General features: G+C 39.4%; 1 protein-coding gene across 7 annotated transcripts in view; it reads right to left on the bottom strand.

Annotated features, from left to right (window-relative positions):
* Positions 1-19,467, bottom strand: part of MACROD2 (mono-ADP ribosylhydrolase 2) — an 895,327-nt gene that overhangs the window by 259,079 nt on the left and 616,781 nt on the right. For all 7 annotated transcript variants that reach the window (XM_048298703.1, XM_048298702.1, XM_048298700.1 and 4 more), the window contains one exon: positions 16,195-16,268. In XM_048298703.1, the coding sequence (XP_048154660.1) occupies positions 16,195-16,268 (74 nt within the window). The remainder of the gene's footprint in view (positions 1-16,194; positions 16,269-19,467) is intronic.

Consider the following 19,467-nt stretch of genomic DNA (forward strand, 5'->3'; position numbering starts at 1 on the left):
GGGTGGCCAAGAATCTGAAATAAGGAGAATACTGTGAAAATCCCACAGCAAAGGGCATTTCCCAGTTGAATGATTCTTCCAGCTCTGATAACAGCTGAATACAGGCAGCACAAAGATGATCGGTGCTTCCCATCCAAAATCACTCTTTAACAAGTACAATAATATCAGAAAGCATTGTCTCCTCTCTTCGGTATCTGTAGCACTAGAAGTGCATTAGAGCACCTCTCTTACAAGGAAAGGCTGAGAGAATTGGGATTGTTCAGCCTGGAAAAGAAAAGGATTTGGGGTGACCTAACTGTGGCCTTCCAGTACCTGAAGGGAGCCTATAAGAAAGATGGAAAGGGATTATTTACAAGGGCCTGGGGTGACAGGACAAGGGGAGATGGCTTCAAACTGAAAGAGAGTAGGTTTAGATTAGATATTAGGAAGAAATTCTTCCCTGTGAGGATGGTGAGACACTGGAATAGGTTGCCTGGAGAAGCTGTGAATGCTTCATCTCTGGAAGTGTTCAAGGGCAGGTTGGATGGAGCTCTGAGCAACCTGGCCTAGTGGGAAGGTGTGGCAGGGAAGCTGGAACAAGATGAGCTTTAACCTAAACCATTACATGATTAACAGAGGCATACACTGAGGTCTCCAGGATGAGGAATGAGGAAAGATATGCAAGAGGAACTGCTGGATTCACAGAGGCTCTTGGTGGGGTTTTCTGTTTGGCTGTTTTTTTGGGGTTGATGTTTCGTGAGTTTCTGTGCTGTGGGGTTCTTTTAGTCTTTGTTGTTACTATTTTTCTTTTAATGAAGAAAAGCACTGCCGTACAAAACTGTAAACTGGAAACAGTCCTGCATACAGGTGCAGATGATAGTTATGGAGCACTCTGAAGAAACTGAGCTATCATAAATGTATAAAGGTTACACTAAAACCATTGACGATACTCTTCAGTGGTCATTCAAGGGTGCCTGGTACAATTTTGGGTTTCCCAGTGTATCTCACTCTCCATCCAAAATGAACTGCTTCTTTTTACAGTCCTCAAATCAACCTCAATGTGTGGAAGACTCTGGTATCCACCAAGTCATTTAAGGTAGATTTAGCAATATTTTTATATCTTTATCATGGCATCTTGTATTCCATTGACACTGCAGAAAAATGAATTGGTGTTTTGTTTAAAATAGACATATTTTCTTTGTCAGGGTTTTATGACAATTTCCATCTTTGTTTTCATTTAAATGCTATTAAATGTGTTTGGTTTTGAACAGCCTTTGAGAAATGATTAGTGATAAAAACATTTGGATAATGGGTCATCTACTTCTGTTCGCACTGACATAGCAGATATGCCATTCTAGGATGGATTCTGAAAGGACAAGAGTCAGTGTTACACAATATCCATGACCCTCTAGTTTTTTTGTTAATCATCCCTAATCAGCTGTTGCTTTAAAAATCAAATTTCTTAGTCCTTTCAGGCATGCAGGGTGATGCTAATGTGTGGCAACAAAATGTTGATTATAGACCACTGAGTAGCACTAGCTGCCCCATTAGTGGCACCCAGCTGTCCAGATTCATGCATGAGCAAGAAGGATTTAATAAGTTAAGATGAAGAACAGCAAAATGCCTGTGATGTGAAATGCTTGTGATGCGAATAAGGACAATACAGAAATAATTAGTGTGAGGCAAAGCATTTTTTCAAAGCAGTAGTTGAGGTAAATGACTGTAACTTTATTAATCACTAGATTAGACATTGGCATTTTCTACAGTATTTTTAATGCATCTGTTAAGCCTGTTTCTGGCAATTATGAACATAAAAGCAGAGTGCAAGAAACTGGGCATTCCAAGGCCCACAGAGCTAAAAATATCCATGAACAGCTCGAGCATAATTTGAAAGATTAACTGTATTAAAATAATTTAATTGATACATAGAGTGCTACTCTTGGGATTCCTGTGTTTTCAGTTGTAGGAAGCATCAGGGTAACACTGGCCTTACACTTAAAAAGCAGTTAGCAGGGGAAAGTTGGTTTTTTTAGTGTCACCTTTTAAAACAGAATCTGGAAGCTTGAATATGGAGAGTTTCTATATTTTTCAGTTGTAGAACTTTTCCATACCTGCACAGATTGCAAAGACCAAAATCCCCCACCACAAGTTTTCCTCTGAATTTCAAGTCCATCCACAAAACACTGTGGCAATTTTTTACTTCTGTATCCAATTGTTGTAAGTTCTAAAAAGCGCCAAATAAGAGTGCTGAAGGTTGAGATTAGCCCATCATTACTTAAAAGTGAACACAGTACCATTTTTCTGACTTTATACATCTTGGCCTAAATTTCCTTAGGGTACAGAACTTGGCTGTGTGTTACTCTGGTATAATAATCAGACAATGGTTCCATAAATACCGGGGTCCAGCTTCTGAGCTGATGCAAATTGACTTAAATAGAGCTAAGCAGCCTGACGCCAGCTGAGGAAACAGCTCTGTAGATCTAATTATACACACAGCAAAAAAAGCCAATAAGAACTCTATCTCAGTTCAGCCTATTTGACGTAATTAACTGTACAATAAAATGTTCTGTGATCAAATAGCTCAGTTCTTTTGAAGTACTCACTTTCCATTTCCTGCAATATGCACACCTCAGAAGAAATTCCTGCTTACATCCCTGAACATTTGCAATTATCCACACCAAAGGCTGCTGTTTTGCGCTTAATCCCAGGTACTCCGGAGAGAAAAGCAAAATCTCCAGGTGGGTGCTGTGACTGAAGATTAAGACTCTTTCAATGCATACTCTCCATCGGTACAACTAGAGTCTCGTCAGTCGTGATCAGGACCAAAGTCATGTTCTCCATTTCATTCTACAGGGGCCAGACTAGTACAAAGGCTGGGAACCTCTCAAACGTAGGAAAAATAGTCTGGATTGGAATTGGTGACCTGAAGGTGAAGGACTTGCTAAATCGTCTCCAGGGCTTTACTCTGCCTCTCTTCTCTAGTCCTCACTCTGAAAACAAAGATGCATTTATTTGAAGCTCTGTTAATTCTGGGAGGGTGGAAGGCAGTAATTAGTATGCCTCAGTTACATAAAGGGTTCATTCCTTAACCTCCTTGTCAATTGATTACTTCAATTTTTGACAAAGATGCCTGGATTAAATCCATAAATAAATGGATTTATGTCGTTCAGTCACTCAGATTTTAAAACTCTCCGGAGCCTCACTGCATTACCCTACAAGAGCTGATGTGCTATTCCCACAGACAACATTTATTAAATTCATTATATCATTATTTTCTAAATCAAAATTCTCTACATATTTGCCTCCTTGAATCAGGGTACACAGAGCCTGAGAACTATTAAGTTAAACAACTTCTCCATGGTTATCTTAGTTTTATTTCTCCCTAGAAGCCTTTAAGCCATTCACAGCAGTCCCTGACAGAATGTGCTGGAATACAATAATATATCAATTAACTACAGTCAACCAGCTGCTAATACTATTTCTCCAAATTAATGGAAAGCATTGTGGTGTGGCAACATGCTCAAAAACTAACTGAAAAAGAAATTATGACCCAGTTATGTGAATAATTATATTGCATTTCCTAACACGTTCCTATCACATTAATTAGTACAGTTATGGTTTTAAGTTCACAGAACCAATCTGACCTCTTTTAGCAAAAGCCCGCAGAGGCCACCCAGTCAGCAAAACCTTATACTTGTCATATATTTTTGTTTGACAAAGCTTTATAGAATATACACCATCTATGGCTTCACATGCATAGATACTTCTTTTAACTACTGAATATTTCTTCCAAACCACTTTCTAGAACATTTAGAAGAAAATAATCTGGAAGGAAATTAACAGCTCAAAATGACTGCGTATGGAATTACTCACATGGGTGCTAATTAATCTAGCTGAAAACTGGGACATGACAGCTCTGGAGACAATTATAAAATACAGAGCCTTTATTGCTTGTACATCACAAGGTCAAACACAGCACAGGTGACACGTGTCTGAGGGGGCACAGCAGCTGAACTGGGGTTGCTTTGTGGCCCTGAATGTCTCAATCCAGGTCCAAAGTGACAATGTGTTACCATCACAAAAAGCGCTCCAGGCAGTGGCACAAATTGACACCCATGCTGGAGCCTCAGCGGTGCTGCCACAGGCCAAAGGGAGGTTGTGAGTGCTCTGTTCTTTTGCTCCCAGACGTTGTCATTTCAGATTGTGCTGACATCTCAACCTATGCACAGCCCAACACCCTTCAACCTCTTCCTCCTTTCATCCTGCTGGGCAATGTCACTACCCTGGGCAGCAAGAAAATTAACAAAATACCTTAGACATAGATTGTTTCCAGATACACACTCCATTTACCTTCAAATCTCATTATTTTTCTAAACTGATTTAAGTTTGAACACCAATGCAGTGCATAATAAGAAACAATACATCATTAAACACAGAACTGCTGCATTATAGTTCAGAGACAGTAAATGGTTTGATAGCATTTCATGTTCAATTTTGTTTTAAATAACATCTGTCTGTGCTTCTTGCTGTCCCTGCAGGAAGAAAAATCAAAGCTAATGCAGGAAAAAATACTACTCCCATCCTCCTTTCCAAAAGCAATTCTTTAACTATTCAGTCAATTCAAATCTAAAAATAGCTGGAAAAAATAAAATCTTGGAAAGATAAAAGAATGCCTTCTTAATTGCATATTAATTGCTATACAAAATTGTAACTTTCTTTTTTCACTAGCAAGTATCATAATTTGTGCCATTATAAGGCTCTGGAGAATTGTGCCAACAGAGAATGTGCATGTCAAATAATTGATTCAACCTGCCACTTCCCCACAGGGTCAATAAGGAGCAGCTGGACTTGAAATCCCTACCTATAAACAACAGCTGCAGCACACAAGATAGACCTAGAGTCGAGGTGCAGCCTTTGTTTTCCACCTCCTGGTCCAAAGCACTCAGCTTAATGCCCAGGCAATAGAGCAGAATATAAATAGACAAGTTCACCACTCATACAGGGGGCAGAACAGGGATGGTTGAAAGAAAGAAACTGCAAAGGGAAAGAAAGTACAAAGGAGGGGAGAGCAAAGCATACTGGAAACTGCCAGATACCCTGTAACAGCACTCCATTTTTACTCCATGGGACTGCTTTGGATATGTTGGACATCCAAGATCAACTTTTTCCACCTCCACACTTCAGAAGACCCACTAGCTAAAAGTAGACTTATAAAATCTATTGCAATTCTCCCTTAGTTTCAACTAAGATATCTGGGAACTAAAAATCTGGATCAAACAGCTTCTCAGCACATCATTTCTAAAGTTCAGGTAATACTCTGTGTAAGAGACAATGTCAGCCCCCTTGCCCCAGTCCAGGCCAGAGGGAAAAACCATAAAGGGTCTCCATGGCTATCCACAGATAGACATCTGCCCCAGATCTTAGCTCATTTGACAGCAGCAAGATCCCTTTTTCCCACATACACAACATAGAAGGTGACCATAAATCCCCAATAAAGACGAGTCACTCATCATTTAGGTGGAAATCCCAGTTCACTGGGCAATCTCATATTGAAGTAGTACTTATATGTGGTATTATATACCTACAAAGAATTCTTTATTCTCTTAGTATCTCAGAAAAAATGTACATTTGCTTATTTCCCTCTCAGCTTCTGCTATTTGGAGGCATCATACAAGCTAGATTTCTTTTTGTAGTACTAAGGTATAAATTGCATGTCATGGGATTGTCCCTCAAAGACATCTCTGTCTCAAAGAGAGCATTGCAGAAACTGAAGCACTACTCTCACACTACCACAAGTGCTAATAAATAAACCACTCTATTTTCTCCAAATGCTTGTGCTTTCAACATGGGAGCTATTTCAGGCTTTTCCTCTATCTCCTGTAACAAACACTAACACTGCCACCCTAGTTGGACTTGACAATTCCTGTGGGTCCCTTCCAACTCAGAGCATTCTGTGATTCTATGATTAGGGATCCTTATGCCCACCCTTCCTCAATAGCAACTGTGATGCAAAAATGCCTTCACTGCAAAAATTCAATCTCTGGTAAAATTTAGGAAGGCTTTGAGGACTAGTGGTAGTCTATAGAAGCTTACTGTTTGGATTTACACTAAGGGCATTGAATTACAAGTATCTTTGATAACTTGCAGTACAGCAATTTCTTATATACACAACTCCACCTTGCTAATAAGCAGTTCAGTACTAACAGCATGGCAGGCATTTCCCAAACTCCCATGAAGACTCAGACCCCATCTGATGAGCATACACACATAAGCAACCAGTAGTTATAATGAGATTTTATTCTCAAATGATATACCCCGTAAAAATCACACTAGATAAAAAACGTCTAGGATATTCTACAAATCTAAGTATGCATATTAATGAGCTATTGCAGTTATGCTATATAACACTGTATCAAAGTTCATAGAATACAACAAAAATCAAGGGCAGTGGCACCTCAACTGTCTGAAGGGAAACATGTTTGCTTTGTAAATATTAATGAACTTTATATGAGGTCTGTGGGGAGAGATTTTAGCAGGGAACACAGTCAGCAGGACTAAAGCACTTCATTTCTATTGTCCCCTCTGAAACATTTCCCATCAGGAGGTTATCATCATACAGACCATATATTATTATATGCCACCCCAAAGGGAAATGTTTGTTTAAATGTCCACAGGGAAGAGGTTATCATCCAACAGGCATCAGGATTGAATTCAGGGGAGTCAAAGTGCTGTGTGATAAGTTTGTTTCGTATTAGGTTTGAGCACTCACTCCAGAACAATAAGCAACAGTGCAAGTTCAAAGACTTGTTTCCATACATGGAGAAGACATTTGACGTTCACTTTTTAAAAAATGTGAAAGCAAAACGAATAAATGAAATTAATCATATAAACTGCATATTGTCTATAAAACAGGCCATCACTCTCAACTAAAGGATAAGACTAAGGTTTTCTAACCTTTTGGATCACAAAGGCCAAAGGGGCTTTAAATGAAAGGTGAAATTTCCAGCAGAAGAGGCTGAAAATCACATATAAAACCCTTTCCCCAACCTGAAATTATGTAGCTGGATTGAGGTTTAAATACACAGTGCCTTTTAAGTGTGTGGAAAAGCTGTATAGAAGAAACCAGAAAAGAATGCAGAACCTGAAAAATCCCTTCCTCACACATCATCAAATCTAGGAAATTTAGAGATGGGTTCCTGAAAGACCTTAGGTTTTGCAAGGGGGAGAAATCAGGAAGACACCTACTCCCCTGGATTTATTGTGCATTGATCATGTGGACGAAGATATAGCAGCTGGTTCTTAGTATTTCTTTTCAGCCTGACGTACTAAAGAGCAGGGAAGCGTCCTACCAAGGGATATCTTAGGTCTAATAGCAAAGATGAGACAAATATACTAGCTCGGAGAAGTTCAATACTCCTGGTTCAGAAAAGCATCCCAAGTTCACTTCTGGTAAATGCAAATTTATTCCTGAATGAAAATGTGCTCCTGAATCAGGATGAAGACAGAAAATAAGAGAGACATGGCAATGCCGCCTTGTTATTTACATGGCATAACCGCAAGTCAGAGCTGTGCTCTGTGCTATGGAAACTTCCATCTCAACTGTAAAATTATATTGCTTTTAAAGCTACTTAATTCTGCTTTCACCCTCACCTGTATTTATCATCTAACCACTGGTTGTTTTCCACATATTTTACTAGTCCCAAAGTATATTTATCCTTTTTTTATTTTTAGGTAAAAAAAAAATAAGGCTTCAAGAAATTAATTCTATTTAGATTTAGTAGCTGTAAACAGTCTGTGGTGGTAAAAGTTAATCTTCTTTGTTTTATCTCATGAGAGATCAGGTTAGAAGTAAGGAGAAACCCTGAGTAAGTCTCTGTGTGGTGTTTGTTCAAAACCTCTTCCCACAAAGCATTGTTTACAATTCCTATGGAAGTGAAGAATTTCCTAGTTCACCTAATTTATTTTCCATTTTTTCATTAATCCCAGATAGATGAAAGAATCCCATAATCTGTCCTGAAGTCTAAGTAGGAAGGTGATATGCACCCTTAAACTGTGCTCACATTTGAATTTAAGCAATTTTTTCTGTATTAATTTTCAGGTATTTTATCTTGGAAGCCTGCCGTCATTCTCATTTTTCCACTGGCCCTCATTGTCAATGCTCTCCACATCCACAGTGCTCTTCTCATCTGCTCTGTCATTTCATATTTAATAGACAGACCTCTTTTTCACCTTCCCAGGAATACAGTAGGATACAGAACCCATGAAGTATGTGGCCAATATCATCTAACCTATTAAATGTCAGAATCATGTATCTCAAGCTATATGTCAAGATGCTGAAGTCTAGCAGCAATAAACTCATTCTTTTCCTCACAGGGAATGCACTCTGGCTATAAGGATCCATGTGGGTTTCCTTCTGTATACATTTGATTGTGACGTACTGGTGATGGCTAATGTGGTTGGAAATGATGGTAGGAGTTGGCCAGATCTTAGATGGGAAAATGGAATAAAACCTAACAAAATATTCTGTTTACAGTTATCTCTTTCATACCAGTTTGGTTCTTCATGGGGTGATCCAATGTTTGCTTCAGTATGAGACTCACCTAATGTATTTCTTTGTATTTTAGTATGATTTCACCCTCACATTCCACACTGGACATTCTGTTTTGGGAAAAACTGTAGGCAAGAGAACTGAATTTAAATCAAACCAAAGTGGCAGCTTTCCAGAAGCAAAACAGCCATGTGAGTTTATTGGAAACAGAACACCCAAAAAAGCCATCAAACACTCTGCAGGATGCCAGGGAAGTGCCAACAAAACCAAGCACATGCTCTTGGCTTGTGCGGAAGGGCTGCTGCCTGTGCCAGCAGAGTGCCATCTCTCTCCCTGGGGACTGTGGCTGGGCAGGCAGCCTGGCCAGCAGCTGGTACCCATCCATCCCACCTGGTTTATATCTGCTGGTGACTGCCAGCCAAACCCATCCCTGGCAGGCAGCTTCTCCTATGAGTCTCCCAAAGCACTGTCTCCACAACAGGAGCCTCCTTGCAAACCTCCACAGAGCAGACGGAAAACCTTCTCCACCGTCTCCTTCCTCTTACCCCATCTCAGCGCAGCTCCTGCTAAGACCCAGCTGTAATCCACTGATTCAGTTCAGTCAGACACCAAAGTAGAGCAAAACATAAATCACAACAGATTTACTAATGTGAAGAGCTCAGAAGCAAAACAAAGATTGTAACGGCAATTTCTCCATTACTCATGAAGTATTTTATCCATGAATCTCACTTGAGCTACATGGATCGTTATTCCTCAGTTATTTATTCCTACATACACACAGGGTGAGGAACATGAGCCGGTTTAAAGTCTCCAGAAGGGCAACAACAATAGCTGAATCTTTCCAAAATGAAGGCTGGACCTCTTCTGCATTGTGTTGATTTGAGGAGCCAGTTGAAATTATCAGATTTCTGGCTGAAAGCCAGTACAGAAATAACAAGATCTTATCCTGATCTTTTTTGCCATGCAAGAAGTTACAAGAAAAAAAAAATAAAGCCACTGTTTCTACTTATTTTTAAGTATTTTTTCACACAGATCACTACAGTTGTAAGGCCCCTCCAAACATCCAGAAATCACAAGGAAAAATATAAATCAAAGAAACAAGACAAAATCTCAGCCCTGAAGTAGAGACAATTTTGTTAATTTAGCTACACGCCTGTAGAATTTTCAAGCTATCCAGGCTCCTGCTATCATAACTGCTATTAAACTGTAAGGATAAAAAGAATAAATTCTTTGACAAATTTCAGTTATTAGATAGTTAACTGCTGTAAACAGAAAAGTACCCATGCAAAGCTCTGTCTTGTATTAGTGACACTCATTAGCTGTAGCAGAGTTACTGAAGGTGTTTTTTATGCAGTACATGAAGGTTAGATAAACCTTTACAAAGAGGTATTCAGCAAAAACATCTACACTATGCATGGATTTCCTTGCTCCTCCACAAATTTTAGAGGGAACGGCTGACAGAAAGCCACGTCCCCAACTCTTTTCTCCCAGTTTCATTTTGGTCACAAACAAGTATCTCAGAAACCATCCCACAGGACATTGACCTGGGGCATTCCCAGCCATCATGAGCTCTAAGAGTTTTGTCCAGGAGGGATCCTTCCTGCCTGTTTCTCAGTAGCTGTAGCAAAAATACTAAAACTTTTTCAAGTTAATAAATAAAGCATTATGTGTAACAAAGACAGGCTTTGTCCACTTGGCTTTATCAGCCCTCTAACTAAACAGCAGCCTGAAGAACATATAAGAAAAGCATTGCTGCCTTGGCAGCTGCCTTATCATTTCAGAAAATGACTTGTCTGTTGGGATGATAGTTAGATTTGGGCTTTGGGGACAGCACTGAATCTCTCTCAGCCTGGTGAGAGAGCAGCTACATAGAGCAAGTAAATCATTTTAATTTTGTACCAGTTGAAAAGCATTTTTTTCTTCGACTTCAGCAAGATGACAGTGGCATGATGGCTGATTTTCATTTCAATCAGAGCAGCATATGATTACCACCTAATTAGAATGTAGAAATAGAAAGGAGATCATTTTTTAACCTACCCAAGAGAACAGTTCTGGGGGAGGGGAGGAGATGATGTTAATCAAGTGATATTGGCATATCAGAGCGACCAAAATAGCCAGATGAATTTTTATCGGCATGCTTACTGTCCTTGAGGATCTGTCAGTGGCTTCAATAGAAACCTGTATTTTTCAGAGCTTTATTTCTGAGTAATAAATATTCTTTAAAATAAATACATGTCACCGCAGGCCCAAACTTGCTGTAAAAGATACCACCTTAGGCATAAATACATATATATTTGCCAAAATTTCACATGGTTTTGTTGACAACCGTAAAACTGTAAACATGGAACCTAACAAATCAAAACTAAAAGTCATGCTGTCTTAAGGGGAGTTGTTTGCATTAATACACGTTTGGGGTTTTTTTCAACTTGCTTTCATTAATTAAATATTGTCAGCTAGCTACTCTACTCCTTTCTGGAATGCATTTTGCAAGTTAGTTGCTCTGCCCTAGAGAAATTTAACTGAGGTTATGTTAAATGGAACTGCATCAGGAAACATCTTCCAAGACACGCTGTCTCCATCTGCGTCCTTCTGCAGAGATAAAGAGTAGACCTCATCTCAAGATGCTACTTTGTTTAATTGTCTCTGAAGAATGAAGAGCCAGAATTAGATTGCTGAGACCACCAAAAGGAGGGGGTTAGAGAAATTAAAAACAAAATAAAATTAATAGTGAAATGATCCTTCAGGCAAGCCCGCCTTGTGCAATAGAGAGCGGTGGCAGCGCTCCCTTTGCTCTGCCCTCCCAGGCAGTAGCTGGTCATCACAACATCTCTCTCCAAACTGGTCACCAGTACCCAGCACCATTTTAGGTGTGTGAGATATCCTGCCTTTAGCTACCTCAGTAGTGGAAAATACCCCCATATATTATATTTGGATGGAGCACAGTACAAAAGGAAGCACAGGCGCAGGGCACCCATGTTGGAGTGCGCCTAAGTAGACAAACTGGGGTTTCCTCACGAACATTTTTGTCAGGAGGAGTACAGCAAGTGTGATCCTGACCACCTCCCCACCCCCATTAAAACAGAGTTTCACTAATTTCAGCTGGACTGGGATTTGGCCCACCCTGCTTTGCTGGAAATGGTCATGGGGTTTTTTTGGCTATGGGATGATACATTAGTACCTGCTAAAACAGAAGGACCTCATGTATTTCAGGCAAAATAAGAAGAAAGTCTCTCTTCAGCAATGAGTCTAACAAAAGGAATCAAGAATGTGCTGATTTATTTCCCATTTATGTGCTTTTAATTTGTATCAGTTATTTCAACAGCACATACACTGCCATCGCAATTTCCTAGTTGTTGTTCTACCAGGGTGTACAATAAATGTTGTGAGATACTGTGCAAGAGAAAGAACAATACTTTGAACTAAATGTGCTGTTAAATTAAAGTCTTTCCTTGAGCAGTGAAAAAGTCCTGAGGCTTTTCATGTCAGTGTATTGTATGGTGAGGCATACACTGAGACCTTTTTAGTTTTCAACCTTTTGAGAAACACAGCAAAGCAAAAGTAGATAGTTTCTATTATTGCACACATTCCTAGGTACCTGCCACAAAAACCCAAAGATAAGCCTCTCCCCATCACCTCCAATAATGTAGGGGGGACAGTATTTAAAGTTGTCACAATGTTTTTGAGATACCATTATGGGAAATCAGGTGGCAACACTTCAGACCTTGCCAAATTATCCCAGAAAGAAATATTCTGACCTGTTCAAAGAACTTAATGTGCATTTTAAAATGAATCCCAGGGTATAATTTCCCAAAGAGTGGACTCAAATTCTATTTTGTGCTCTGAAGAATTCTATTAAACCTCTAGAGCACTTTGTGAAATGTGAAAACACAGTTTGCTAAGGAGATAGCCTAGGTGGTCTGCAGTAAATTAACCACTACTGCTGACTGAGGCCATACTGGGAAGCTTGCTCCAAGGGATTTCTACACTTACAGCATAACACCATTTACCAACTTCTAAACTAGATTTGCCCTCTGGCTGCAAGTCAGCAGACCTTGGTGTAAAGCATGGCCAGAGATTAGTTTGACTAAGGGCTTCATTTCAAGAGCGGATCGGTGCTGCCGTTACACACAACTCAGTCCAAACCACTACTTACAATAGGGTTGTTTTCCCCAGCCAAGTTTATGTAGTTGACTTTTAGGCTGCTGGACTATGGCGGCTGTATGTTGAGTAAATTACAATAGAAACATATCTCTGTTGCTTTGTAACAATTAACCTCAGAAAGGCACTAACTCCATTTGCATGGTAATGAGACATTCATCTGAGTGACATCAGAGTTAAGCATGCTAATAAGTTTTTATACAAACACCTGAGGGGTCAAGCACAACCATGGGCTTGGATAAGAAAACCTTTTATTAAATGCAAATCACTTGTCTTTTAAATACTATGACAGAGAAATTTGCAGGACTCCAACACAGCTTGCAGGAGTAATTCAAGTTACATTTTCAAGCCCCTGGGCTGACTAAGAAATATAGCAACTGATTTATTTATATTTGGAATTAGTATCAATATGTAAAAAAATCTTCATTATAGCATCAAAGGAAAGAAGTACTACAGGAAGGTAGAGAGGTGAAAACAAGAATATTGCCTTATCTTTCCCAAATTTGTCGCAGATTCCTGGGTTGCTGGAAGGAAGAGGAGACATGGCTGCTGTAGAGCACAACAAAAGACTTGGAATATTTTCAGCTTTCCTTCTTATACACCTGCTTTTGCCAGGTGTCTTTCTATGGAGGCAGATTCCCTAGTGAGCATGCTATCTATCTTGCACTAAAACTTCTTGAATTCACTCAGTCAATTCACATTCTACAACCAAAGAGTTTGAGACCTTAGTGAGTGGTTAGGTCCAAGGCCTTAACTGGCTGCCAGACACCTTTGGGACTAAAGGAGCAGAACCTTCTCACAGGTAAGGCTGATTGCAGAACAAAGGTTGAGGGAAAGTAGTTGACTTTGATTAATTTAACTCTGGCACAGCCAAGTGCAGGAGGCCTCTCTTGTAAAGGAGAGGCTGTTAGCAGGACACACCAACCCATCCTGACAGTGCAGGCAGTACCAGGGGAGCAGGTTTGGTCAGTGATAACAGGAACGAGATGTGGACAGCACTCTGAAAAGCTGCCCTCGTGCCAGATTGTTAGAGGTTTTGCTCCCAGACTAGAAAATGTGAACTTAAATATCCAGTGGGTGTAGTGAGAATCGCTCTGTCTTTAAGAAAGAATTTTGTAGAAAGGACTATATCATATGGCTGCATGCAATAAGAGGAAACTCTATTAAAGAACAGAAAGTCCTTTTCAGACCATTGCTGTATGATGAGCTACTTCAGGGAAAAGCTTGGGTAATGTATAATATTACTACTCAAAGCACAAAATCTAATCCAAGGGAGTAAGTGTACACATCCCTGGAAGTGTTCAAGGCCAGGATGCATGGGGCCCTTGAGCATCCTGGTCTAGTGGGTAGCATCCCTGCCTAGAGCAGGGCTTGGAACTAGATGTACTTAAAGGTCCCTTGCAATGCAAACCATTCTGTGATACCATAATATAAAATTGATCAGATTGACATCTGGCACAGAGATACATCAATTCCTTCAAACCAGATAACTATGCTCACCTTGCTATACCCATTAAATAACAGCAGCCCAGTAATGGTATGCTTCCCAAAGATCCCTTTTACTGCATAAGTTACTGCTGTCTTCAATAAAATTAAGTATCTTTATTTTGCTGCTGTCCTATTTATGATATGTAAAACATGCTAGCGTGCCATAGTCTAAAACTCAAGCCAGTGGATTGTGGAAAAACCTTAGGAAGAGGGTAAGCTTTATGTGAGAAAGTACAAAGCTGTGGATAACCACACCCTCGAAATGTATCCTGACGGAGACCTAATACTCCACTTCCTTCGAAAATCAACAAAAACTCTGGGGGACCAGCTCTGAATCACCATAATCAATATGGCGATATGATTTCCACTAATTGCACCACCCGTATGTCTTCAAGTGCATCAAACAGCGTGAGACCACAGCTTGGTGAGGCTAGGATTCAGGACGTCAGGAAGACAACATATAAGACAACTATGAGCTGTAATCGTCCAAATTGAAAAAACAGCTGTGGTGTGAGATCAGTAGGATAACTTTAAGCAATTGCTTTAGGATAGCCTGGGCTACTTTCACTGTCCAACATTATAAACTACAGCTACTTATTTAAAAGTAATTCTGGTTAAACTGGAGTTTGTGAGGACCAAGGCAGGAGGTGTCTATACAATACAGACTCAGCTTTTGAGGAAGAAAAGCTTATTTCTGAAGGAGAAACCAAAACCAAACCTTTTAGCCTATTTTTTTAATTATGTGATAAAAATTAAGCTAGGAGAAATTATAAGATGGTAAGCAGCACAAACATATTGGTTTTAGCCTTACACGCCAAGGTAAAAATTACAAACAGACAAGATCTCAAAAATAAAAGTTTAGGGCTAAGCTCATGAGATTGAGGCATTAACAGTGTTAATGAAGCCTGTCCATCCAAAACTCCTGCTTCACTGCTCAGATTTCTAGCTGTGGGAAGCAACTGTGACAGCAGCGAAAGCCAAAGCAACCAGCACTACAAAAAAATCAGTGTCCAAACAGGTATGCACTCCTTAGTGCACTTCCAGGTTTGAAAACCTCAATGTATCACTCAAATCTCAACATATTACTTCCTTTCAATTCAAATTTGGCAAAAACCCCAAACCAAACCACATAAACCCACTAAATTCATACCCTGATCAGATATCAGATTCTTGGGAAAAAATAGGCTCCCTGAATATATTGCTAGAGGAAAAATACTACTAATTATGTCCCTGTATGCAGTGCTTCTCCACTGGATGCTTTGTTCAATGTTTTCAGACAAAATGCTGAACAACTTTAACTGTCTGAAATCTGCTGGCTGTCATCATAAGGAAACAGGCAGACTGTTAGTTTAAGACTTATTTTATTTGATTTGCCACTTCTTCACTGCACTTCTCCAATCCAACACTAGGAACACAGACAAAAACTAGAAAGGAGAGAGATGCAGATCATTCTGTTAAAAGCACTTTTTGTCTTGTACAAATAACCACTGTTGCCACTGGAAGATGACCAGTACTACTAAAAATTCACATATTTAGTGTTTCTGGGAAAATGAACACTTAACAGTAAGCAAACAAAAAAAAATAATAAAAATAGAAAATAGAATCCTACAGCTCTTTACTGTAAAGTGACCTCTGGAACACCACTGACCTTTGTGGCCATTTCCACTGACAACTGGTATACATATTTCCTTTCCAGGAATCTCTTCATTATTATCCAAAAACTCTGACACTCAGAAACAGCTTAGGAAAAGAATAGTCTTCTGCTTTGCCAGGAAAGATTACAATGTACAGGAAATGCACAGTATGGTTTCAAACAAAGGTATTTCTTTTGAACTCTAGTATAGCTTTTAGATATAAAAATCTTCCCTTGGCTATATTGTCCTGACCTGACTTCACTGGTCTTAAGAATAAATAATAAAAGACTGCAAGGCTCAAGCCTATGTTTACTCTTTTCACAGTTTTGGAGTCAAAGACCATAACCTTAAACAGAAATTTGAAAAAAAATTTATTTTATTCCATACCTCATTGTGATTCTTGCTTAACCATTCCTTAATAGTGTTAAGGGCAATGATGGCAGCAGGCTCATTTGGAAAACCTAAAAAGAGAAGAAATGAGAGATAAATAAAAGGCATATATTTCTTTTATACTTAAGAAAACAAAAATCTGGGCTTTTTTTCTCCCTATTCTTTAAAATATTTTAGAACTACATTTGGTCAACTCCCTTCTTCACAGATTTGTATAAAGATTTTAGGTAACATCAGTTACATTTTTCCCCAGCTAAATAAATTGAAAGTAGGCCCTACAATGCTTTATTGGACTTTTTTCTTACTTGACTCTAGTTAAGAAAGGTCCACTGCTCAAGAAAAGAAGAAACAATAGAGAGCTATACATGTGTCATTCTAGGCAGGCAACTATTCAATACATATATCACAGTAACAAATACTAGGCTTACATTTCATGGCAGCAAGAAAAATTCAGACATTTCCTAAGGCATAAGGGCTTTCTTAAGGCTTTCTTTCTTTAATCCATCTGTCAGCAAAACTATACCACACTATGACCCCAGTGCCATAGGCCTTATAAAGAGAGGGATGTTTGAGTTGGAAATCTCTCAATTTATGACCTAAATCATAACAAACAACTTTGGAAATTAAAGAATTCATGAAGCATAAGCATATGAACTTAAGGCCTTATGTTGCACGATATATTAGCAATAGTAACTCCCCCCAGCAGTAAACAATATCAAAAATCTTTCCACGGATACAGACTTTTTGCTTTGATGGTTTCTACCTATCAAATCCAAGGATGCTTTCATTACTTAGGCACCTTAATTTAATTTTCCTTTAAATTCCTAACTTCGGGGCAGCAAATCATTTCTGTGAGGATTTAAAAACAGAACCTCATAAGCTGTATGAATCGCTCTCAGTAGGTTAGATAATAGATCAGGCTTTGAAAAGGTGGAGCTGCAGGCACAGTGGACATGCAAGCAAGAGGGTTAGTCACGAAATTTAGCATACAGCTATGTAGATACAGCCTTTCTTACATCATACATCACCCTTGCACCATAAACTGAAACACAGATACTGCAAAAAATTACAAATTTTTAGCTTTTTGACTTATATCTTCTTTAACCCTTTTTCAGAACTTGTGCAATGCAAGATTACAAAAAAAACCCCAAACCAAACCAAAATACCTCCACTGAATTACATTCCCAAAACATCCCTCCCTGTAAATTGACTCTGCAAAGATTTGCTCCAGCAGCATGTGTACTATTTTGAAATGACAGATGACAACCATTCATCAAGAAAAGCAAGTAAAATAGTCAATTTTGGATAATACCAACATTTAGCATGTGCTTCCTTTGAATACATTTCTCAATAAAGCACATTTTAACATTTCTAAAAACATACTTACCAAGTCCAAGATAAAAAATTAGGTTAGACCCTACAAATGTTACTGTGGATACTTCTGTTGCTGCTGGGAAAATATATTCTTATAACATTTAATAATGCTGCTGATACCATCAAGGCATATGTCTCATGGCACCAACTAATGACCACTAGCAAAACCCAAAGCGGGGACTTCCAATAGCCTCATTTTCATAATATAAAATAACAGAGCTCTAAGCAGACCATCTGCTCAAATTAGTAATATTCTAGCTAACAAACTGGGACTTTTTCACATAGAAATTGCATACTCTGAGTGCGGTAGCTCTGCCCGGACATAAAATGAACACCATGCACAAAGACAAATGTGTATTTCAGACAACTGATATACTATTGTTTATGCACTGAATGGTTTATTTTCAGAACAATTCTCCCTCCATCAAGATTAACTTTTCAGGCTTGTTTTTCACTTCCTTGCAGCAGAGTAGTTGGCCAAAACGGTGATAAAGCACTGGGGATTGTACAGAATCTCTCCATAAATTGTACACTACTTAGAAACTGCTGCCATACTAACCAGTCTTAAATAGAACTTTATCTAGAAAACTGGTGTTCGATTACTCCTCAGTCACCACAATGTAAAGGAAACAGATCAGCAACCTAAATAAACAGCCTTGAATTCCGTGTACGATTTCAGAAAATCTGTTGAAATCCATCAGAGACTTTTATGATTACCTATCCCCCAAATAGAATCATCTAATTAGCATTTTACACACATTTCTGTTAATTTTAAGGAAAGGATTATCTTACTGACTATGCAGAAGCAGGATGGAATTAGCCTCCTGTTGCAAACCCTGCACCCATCACAAAAGCCCCTGTGTCTCTGATTCTCAAACAGAAAAACAGTTTTGTTTATAGGACTGGGTGAAAGGAAGATAAAGCGAGATGGGATCTTTTAAAACATGTTTTTGCATTGTTTTTATCTCTAACCTACATTTGCCTGCCATAACAGTTCTGGTCTGCTCCCATCTGCACCCCCATCCCCCCTTTCCCACTTTCAGCGCGAAAGCAATCTCAGGAAGCACGTGGGAATCAAATTACTTGAGAGAAATGAGCTCGAGAAGCCTCACAGTTAACTGACTGCTGGAGCAGCAGCTCAGGCAATTCTGGCTAAAGGCTCAATTTCACAAAAGATAAAACAGGTAAAGTAATGAGTGACACTCGGCCGTGTTACTGCAGTGAGTGCTCCTCCAGCATACTGAAAAGAACAAGGGCACATAAAAGCACACATTGGCCATGAGGTACAGCACTTCACTGGGTTTATCTGCCTGGAGAAAAAGGGAGGGTTGGCGAGTGGTATGTCATGGACAGGTGTGTGGTGAAGTGCACCCACCCACACACAGGTATCTAACTTGGACTGAGCTTTCTACATCCTCCACTGCCACAGTGAACACCGTGGCAACATACCCAGCTATATCACAAAAACAGCGCAGGCTGTGTCTGGTTCCTGAAGAGCTGCTTCAGCAAATGAGAATTTTACTGCCACCATCTGCATTTTTCAGTGCCAGCTGATCACATCTCACCATCCATTACCAGGATCCCAACTTCTCAAGTACAGCAAAATACTGGATGTGAGCAGCCACTCCTCTAGTGCCCCTCTGAGTTCAGGAGCTGTCCTTTACAGCATACCTTTCATCATTGTAGCTGATGGCACAGAGGGTGCAAGCCTGCTAAGTCAGTAGGAACAAGGGTGTGCATGCTGCTACCATCACATAAAGTACACCTCATCTGAACTCTACTGCTTTTGGTATGTCTTTGCACAGATACTACCCACAGTGAAAGCCTAGGGAAGCTTTGAGAGGTCTTCAAACTTATGAGCTTCTGCAACTCTTTCTAGGGCTTTACCAACTTACT

The sequence above is a fragment of the Corvus hawaiiensis genome, chromosome 3 (assembly GCF_020740725.1).
Source record: "Corvus hawaiiensis isolate bCorHaw1 chromosome 3, bCorHaw1.pri.cur, whole genome shotgun sequence".
NCBI classification, from domain to species: domain Eukaryota; kingdom Metazoa; phylum Chordata; class Aves; order Passeriformes; family Corvidae; genus Corvus; species Corvus hawaiiensis.